Source organism: Plectrocnemia conspersa, unplaced genomic scaffold (assembly GCF_051122295.1).
Source record: "Plectrocnemia conspersa isolate PC_06_02 unplaced genomic scaffold, ASM5112229v1 ptg000008l, whole genome shotgun sequence".
Taxonomy (NCBI): Eukaryota; Metazoa; Arthropoda; class Insecta; order Trichoptera; family Polycentropodidae; genus Plectrocnemia; species Plectrocnemia conspersa.
In genome coordinates this window covers 12,984,145-12,993,224 of record NW_028277172.1, presented here as the reverse complement: position 1 = coordinate 12,993,224, position 9,080 = coordinate 12,984,145, and the positions used below count along the sequence as shown (strand labels likewise).

At 28.0% G+C, this 9,080-nt stretch overlaps 1 protein-coding gene across 1 annotated transcript; it reads left to right on the top strand.

Annotated features, from left to right (window-relative positions):
- The first annotated feature begins 2,227 nt into the window (after positions 1-2,227).
- On the top strand, positions 2,228-4,296 carry LOC148233037 (uncharacterized). Its single transcript, XM_088190631.1, has 3 exons — positions 2,228-2,308; positions 2,378-3,578; positions 4,183-4,296. The coding sequence occupies exons 1-3, from the start codon at positions 2,297-2,299 to the stop codon at positions 4,224-4,226; spliced, it is 1,257 nt and encodes a 418-aa protein (XP_088046757.1). The 5' UTR covers positions 2,228-2,296; the 3' UTR covers positions 4,227-4,296.
- Positions 4,297-9,080: the final 4,784 nt, after the last annotated feature.

Genomic DNA, 9,080 nt, shown 5'->3' with positions numbered 1-9,080 from the left:
CATTATACATTTACTTAATTTTCAGTAAAATATATAACAAACAATAATAAATATAATTTACATTTTACTTTTGAACATGTCTACAATTAACGTTATATAACATATACTATGATTAACTATGTATATCATATTGTAATGTATAGAAAATATAAATCATAGACACAAACAGTGTCGTTATGATAACAATATAATTAAATTACATAAAATTAATGACCGACCACGTAGGCAAAATTTGACTAGTAGTGGTTGCTTTTTTTATCTGTTTTTGGTCTATCTTGCTTAAAAACACGTATTTTGAGAATCTCACAACCTTAACTTTTATTTGACCCGTAAAATAGTTCTGATTTTACATTTGTACATACATACTATATAGTGAATAAACCATAATTGGACATTTTAGATAAAAGGTGCCGCCCATAATACTCGTTCTTGCGGGACCCGCGTATTAATAATTTTAAAAATTAAATTAATAATAAAATTTGAAAAATATTTAATATTGTAAAATGAAAAGTCAAAACATATGACAAAAGAGCGTTTCATGAAAAAAATACTATTTTTTGCTGAAAAAAATAAAGTTTTGGTTTTACCGGCATTATATTTAATAAACTGCAAAAAATGTGTCAGGTAAAATATTAAACATATAAAAAATTCTTACATCTGAATAACAACTCTTAATGGTTTTAAATAACTTTTACTCATAAAAAAAAATTTCATTCATTCAACGCCAGTTATGTGATTCTAAAAATTCATAACCTAATTTCTATTTAAATAAGCGAAACTAGAACTTACAAATACATGTGTATAATTTTTATAATAATAATAATGACGTATTTCTACCATGATCTGTCAAATAATAAATTAAAATAATTCACAATTAATTAATTTTCCAATAAATTTAATATATAATTTATAAAATTTGTCGCCCCTAAGCAAGTGCCGCCCGGGGCGGACCACCTCCCCCCCCCTCCCCCCCATAGCTACGCCACTGTGTCTATGATGCAAAAGAAATCGATAACTTCCATTTCATCAAGTATCACAACATCAAGAAAGCGACATTAAAAATTGTTAATTTTAGAAACGTCCTCATTAAGCAAATAAATTCAATAAAAATTATAAGGATTAAATCACCATTAATTTTAAGTTTATAAATCCTCTGGAAACTAGCTACGAAGGCAGTGTACTTTACTGCAGTAAAGTAATTAAGGCATGAACACAAAAGAAAATCCTGCACTTGAATTTCAAAATGGCTGATTTAATATTTCTAGTGGATGTCACTGCTCATTTTAATGAACCGAAAATTTACCTATCTGAGAATAAAATCAGTAACTTAATTTACTTTAAAACACTGTCTGAACAAACCACGAAATCAGCAGAAAATATTTGCTATTTTATCACACGACTTTGAGAGTAGATTTTAAAATTTCAGAAGACAGCAATTGCATTTCAGTATATTCGCTACTATTTGTGCGTTTTTAAGATACATCTTTGCATCGCTATTTAAATTATTAAACCAGATATGTATACACTTATATCGCAAAACCGAGCTCAGTGTACACAATATGAATAATATGTTATGATTTTTTGTGTAAAAAGTAAAGTTTTAATCGACCCATTGGTAGTATGTTTACACTGTAAAAAATAAATATTGAATTATATACGCGGCTTTTAATATTTTAAGGATTCAATAAATCTATGATAAATCCCAGCTTAATGCATACACCTTTATTATTATATTACAAAATAAACATACTAAAAAAACTAAATTTTATTTTTAATTTTTCTTTTTTACTTTTGAAACCTAAATCTATTACATAAAAAATAAACTAGTGCAATACTAGCATTCTTTTTTTTATCATAAATTTAGAAATCATTCTGCACCAAAGTCTATTTAGCGATGATCGAACAACTGTTAAATGAAACTAATGACCGACGATTAATCTACTTGCGTGAATATCAGTGTCATCACAAAGACACAATAACATTTTTTGTGTCAAATTGATTCCAAAACTTTTTTACAATAATGCTTAAAATTCATGAAAAATTTTTACCAATATTGTATGTAATTATAATAAAATTATTTTTGTGCTCATACACATTTTAGAAACACATTATAAATTATTTAAATAATATTAATAAATAATACAACATCACAGATCAGCATTCTGTGGATGAAATAATACTTATCTTATCATTTTTATATTATATTATAATTGGGCTCGCTATTTTTACTATACACTTCTTATCCAGCTTCCGTGATACATGCTTTAAGACTTATGTAACTTACAATCAAATTAAAATGAAATATAGTGTAAGTATCGTTTATAATATATAATGTTAAATAATAATATTTTAATTTTTGTATTTATAATTTTTTTAGAGTAAATACAAAGTTCTTCTTGCTTGTATATCTCTTTGCTTAATGAGTGTTGAAAACGTATCAGCACAATGCGGTAATACTGGATGCCAAGTAAAAGCATTTCAACCTTGTACAGCTGGAATGCAATACCAGAGTGGAGTATGTATGCCACAAGTCCAAACCATATGTCCAACTCAAACCAATTTTGTTAACGGAGCCTGCCAATACAACACAGGCGCTTCAACTTGTGCGCAAGGAGCAACTTATATCAATGGTGGATGTCAAGCATCCTGTTCTGGAAACACTTTCGCCCATAGTGGTACGTGCGCTCAATGTCCATTAAACACAAATTATCAAAGTGGACAGTGTGTCATGACTGCGGTAGCACCTCCAGTCCAGCCTCCGATAATTCAACCTCAACCTCCATCTCCACCGATAGTGGTCACAGGAGAAAGTACTCCTACTGTAATAAACATTACTAACGTAGCAAACAGCACAAACACGCACAACATCGTCACAAATGTGAACAGCACGAACATCAACAACATAAATTTAGGATCTCACTCCCAATCTGGAGTCAATCAAAGTGAATCGGCGCCCGTCGAAAGAAACGAACCGTGTTGCGTTATATCCGAGCCTAGAAGATGCGAACAAGAAGGTGATAAATACAAATGCCATCAGAGAAGAAAACACGTGTGTGGAGATGAATGCTACGACGAACCAATCTACGAAACTGCTCCAGTAGCTCCCAGAATCCCAGAAAGAGTACCGATATACATACCGTCACCTCCAATTGTTATTAGGCAGCCTATGCCTTATCCGGTTATGCAACCGGCACCACCACCTCCACCACCAGTGGTTGTCGAAAAGCCCGTCTACATCCAAAGACAGGTCATGGTGCCACAACCGTATCCTCAACCGGTCTATATAAGGCAAACACAACAAGTAGCTGTTCCACAACCAATTTACGTTCAACAGCCAGTCCCTGTGCCACAGCCTATTCCTGTTCCACAACCTGTTTACGTTCAACAGCCAGTTGCTGTTCCACAACCCGTTTACATTCCACAACGAGTTGCCGTTCCACAACCTATTTACGTTCAACCACAAGTCCAAAGAGTACAAATTCAACCTCAACAATATTATATTCCACAACCAGCACCAATCATTCAAGCGCAAGGATGTGGATTCCCCTTCATGAATTGCGGACAGCAAGGAGTTACAGGTGAGAAAAAATAATTTGGTACTTCATAACTACAGTTACCTATATCAGTCACTCTTTTTTGGAATTGAATTTGATGTAGATCAATTTTATGAGAGAGAATAGACCAGTTGGGATTACTAATGAAATTGTAGAAAAAAAGATGTATACTTAGTAATATTAACCAACTAAAGTCAAACAAGTACAAATAATAGTTTCACTGAACAATAAAGCAAAACTTTTTTACAAAGATAAAATAGTTATATTCATTAATATTGAATGTCATTAGCAGAGTTTATTGTTATCCTAAAGTATACATAAAATATGTTTTATTTGCAACATAATAAATAAGTCAATTAAAGCTATACATAGTAATGGTTCGATGTACTGAAAATGTGTTTTTTTTATTTTTATTAAATCGCTCTATAAACTTGATAAAATAATATTTATCAAAAATTTTTTTTTATAGCTTGTTCATTTTATTATAGCATGATACTTAATAATATTAAAATCATATATTTATTTTTTAAAACATTATCATATTGTGGATAACGCATTATTCATTTAAAACACAAATATGTTTTATTACATTAAAAAATAAATTAATTATTTAATCAATTATTTCCAGGTTGCTCGTATAACTGTCGACAAAAAAGATCAATCAAGAAATAATCGACTTCTACAATAACTATTAATTAATTGTAATGCTACTTATTACTAAATACAAGTATTTTAAAACATATGTTGTGTATATTATTAAATTCTTGAAACACATACCGACATCTTACGGAGAAGTTTCTAACTATTTTACTCATGAAAATCTATTATATGATACTTTAATATAAATTAATCGTACTTTGATCGCATTTAAAAACATTAATAATAGTTAATGGTTAATAATGGTTACATAAGTCGTTCTTCAAAAAAGTATCTAAATAGGTTGACGTTATAAGGTCAAACTCAAATATCTATGAAATATTTTTTTATACGATTTTCGTAATCATATGTTGACAAATTCTTTAAATAATAGTAGAATTTATAAAAGAACATATAGAAACCTGTGTTATATTATTATATATATTTATATAAAATATGTGATTTTTTTTATAAAATTATTTAGTTGTCTATTAAAAATACATAGCATTTAATATAAACAGATACAAACGTGGTATATAGATAAGAGGAATAAAATGTACAAGTATAAAATATATATATTTCGAAAATATATAGTATATAAATATTAGTTGAATACACAATATATTATATAGTAAACATGCGCTTCAGAGAAAATATTTAATATAGTTTTGATTTTCCACTCTAATTAATGGGGGGCACAAATAATCCGAATTGATATATTTAAATTTGTTTTAGAATACGTTTTTTATCATAAATTTTTATTATATTTCGAATAAAAATAAGATTTTTTCTAAGCGCCATTATATCATTATACTCTTTCCTAATTGTCATACTCATGATAAAAGTAAATGTCGTGATGTGACTAATGGAATTTTTGTTTCTTCTTCGCTTAAGTAATATTTTCCGCATTACTCATACATTGAATCCTTAGATTATTCAAATCACGTTCCAACAACTTCATGATGTTTTCTTTATCGTCATTGTCATTGTTCCTGATATTATCTATTAATTTTCATATATCAAATATTTCTCTTGCCTCAGGTTCGTAAGAGTCCACTTTATGAATTTTCTCCAAGATCAAATTAGTGTATATGTCTTTCGGCTTATTATTAATTATGTGCAGCATCCATTATATAATTTTCTAGTACCTAGATGTCCTTGTTAACAAAGGTTGTAAGAATGCATTATGGTATTCTCGTTTTATTGATAAAATTATTTCCTATTCCAAGTATTTCTCGAGTGCTATGTCACTTTTAGAAATATCCATAATTTTGTGATATTTGCAGCCGTAATAAAAAAAATAAAAAAAAAATTACATTATTGTTACATTTATTAATTAAAAAAAACAACACAAAATCTTCTTTACACTAGTGACTTTTTTGCTGCTAAATTGTATTTGCTCTATCTTATCCATTAGTCGTTATTTTAAATTTTGTCTAAATTAATTTAACCTTTCACCGAACTTGCCAAGAAGCCAGTTTACAATATATTGGTTATATACATGAATAGGTCCTATTTCATTTTATAAATAAGTTTACTTTCCAAAGCAATCCAAACATAACATCAGCATTTTTGTCAAAATTTTGTAATTTTAAGTTTAGTTCATTCATATGAACAGAGAGATCTGTAAAAAAGATCAATGTGCTGAGCCAGTTTGGATCATTGATCTGAAAAAATTTTGCCAAATTCTTATCCTCAATCATACGTGTCATAGGCTCACCATCACTGCCCTAATGTAACAGTAATAATATTAGCATGTTGTAATATTTTTTCTAATATGCTTATATTTTAATTAAAATCATTATTTAATAACAATACTACTTTTTGTAGTGAGCCTTCACTTTTTTAAATTCTCTCATTTCTTGTTGCTCGAATTTTGACCAAATCTTCAAATATTTTTATGATTATCCATAATCCTCTGTATTTATAATATTGAACAGAAAGATTTTTAAATTTAAATTTCTAAAACATCCTTAGTTTAAAAAAATTTAATTTTTTTAGAGTATTTTTATAAAACACAGATAATCCGTGTCCATATAATTAAGAGTAAATCGTATTTTTTTCCATGAACGATAGGTAAGTAACTGAGATAATATGGAAGGTTTCGTGACAGAGTAGTGTCAAATAAAGGTAATAGTGTAAAAAACTGTGATATCTAGCTAAATGTAATGAAATGAATATGGCAACTCAGAAAGCCTTTTTATAAAATATATATTAAAAAAAGAATCAAGCATTAGCAACGTTTTAATGGGTAGGACACTTAATAATAGAGCGATCTGAAGTTAAAAGTTCATTATTATCCAAAGATAGAACGAGGTTTATAACGATTCTATTATACATTTAAATATTGAATCATGCTAAATAAATATGTAAATTTAAAAAGCAGGGGCATTTTATTTTCAACTCCATGAAGCATCAAGAACTTTATGAAACGGTTATCGAAGTATTAGGATCAGAATCCAGGCGTGCGTTTTGTTCCGAAAAATAAACAACACGCGAGACTTATATGACTTATGTTGAAACTCATTACTATGAGTTATATTCTTAAATATATAACAATATATATCTTACAGTAATCTTCAATATAAATTATTTAAATATGTATATATTTTGTATATTAAAATAAATTAAGGTTTAAGATTAAAATAAAGTAAAAAAAATAAAAAATGTAAATGAAACCCTATTTTGTTAACGAATAGTATGAAATGTTTTTAATTCATATTATTTATCAGTGATGAAAACCGTCATAAATATCTGTTTGTATACAGAATTGTGACGATTGGTATATCCTTCTTTCTCCAGCGGCTCCTTTTGAAACTCACCTTCGCAATAAAGACATACAAATACATAATCCATTTCGGCACCTTCAGACGCGGTCCCCTTTCACATCAAGCTCCATTGTTGAGTTTTATTGTGTTTGTGTTACCGCATACTTCTGGATTCCGATGACATTTATTTATTTTTCCATGGAAAAAAAAAGATATATAAATACAATTATAAGCTTTGAGATAAATCGGTGAGTTCAAATCTATTTAGTTCAAGAGTAAATATTTAAACATAAATAATCAACGTGTTGCAAACTGATCTCTATGTTGTAATCTTAATTATGATTTTTTGCTATTATTTTTTTTTATCTTAAGTATGATAATTTTATATGACGACATTTGAATTGAATTTCATGTCAAAGCATTACACACATATTGATAAGAATATTTTAGAATTTGTGTTATTGAATATTTTATATCAAAATTGTTTTAAGCATAATTTGTTTAATAATCCTTTTATAACACTTTTGCGTTTACAAAATAGTCAACCATTTTAATAAACAATTGATAATTAAGCAAAATGCACTATAATACATAATATTATATATATTTTATTATGGACTCTAAATTATAGATTGTTATTTTTATAAAAAAAAAAAATATAATATAAAACCCATTCTAAGTACTTAATTACCAGGCCTTTTGTCAGTTTATCGTATTTATACGAAATTAAAAACATATTCCTAAACAATAGGCTCTGAATACGTAATGTAATAATCCAATAGTGGCGGAACCTCTCGTAAAAACCCCAATGGGTATATGCACATATTTAGCACCGAATCGCATTGTCTTAAAGACGTAAACGTATCTACGTATATGTATAATATTCGAGCCAAACACAGGCATAGTTTACTGCCAGTCGTTTGACCCCCCTTTGTCATACAAAACCTAGATGGGTCTCTTTTACATTTTGTGGAACGCAAAGAAGTAAAATTCTAATGTAATCTCGTTTACCGTATAATACAGAGTTGAAGGCCGTATTGAATGCTTGCCAAAATCGACTTAATTAAATTGACAAAAATAATTGCTTGTGATGCTATACATATATTTCCCTTCAATTAGTTGAGCAATATTATATGAAATTGTAATATATGATTTGTGAAGCTTTCCCAATCATACTATGTTTGACACATACAAATTATGTCGAAATTAGATAAAATAAAAATGACCTAAATATATTATGTCTTACGATAGCATTAATAACTATAATGAATCATTTTGTAATTCGATATTTTATATTATCAGCAGTGTCAAAATCAGTATTTGACAATTTATGAGACTGGAGTTCAGATAAATTCAAATTAATTGAACCATATTGATATTTTAAACTTATCTATTAATATACGAAGTATATTCCGAAAATTTATTCTAAAATAAATCGCAAACTACGTTTCCAAATTTATTCTAAAATAAATAAAAATAATTGCTTAAAGAAATCAGGGATGTTAGTGGTGATAAAAATGAGTAAAATACGAGCATTTTGAACTCATAAACTCATTCAAAACAAGTTAAGCGATTGATAAATTTTATATGAAATTTTCCAAAAGTGATCTTTATGAAACGGCATTAAGAAAAAAATCAAGCGCGGAATTTATATAGCTATTCCAAAAAAAATGTAATTAGCATACGTTGAAAAAGTTTAATTAAAATATTTGTCTCTTATGCACGTATAAAAAATGGCTCAACTTATTTTAAGAAATTTACAACAAATTTAATATTACCGAAGAACTTTATTTATCAACAGATTTGTTTAAAGCACAAATATTAAAATTAGCAAGATTTAGTTTAATTATCACATGTTTAATATAGTAACCGAAGGTTGGATAAAGAAAAGATTAGCAAAATTAGTTGTCGACGATGCAAAAGAGATCGATAACTTCCATTTCATTAAGTATCACAGCATCAAGAAAGCGACATTAAAAATTGTCAATTTTATAAACGTCATCATTAACCAAATAATTTTAATTAAAATTTAAAGAATTAAATTACCATTAATTTCAAGTTTCTTGATCCTCTGTAAACTAGCTACGAAGACACTGTATATTTTACTGCAATTAAGTAATTA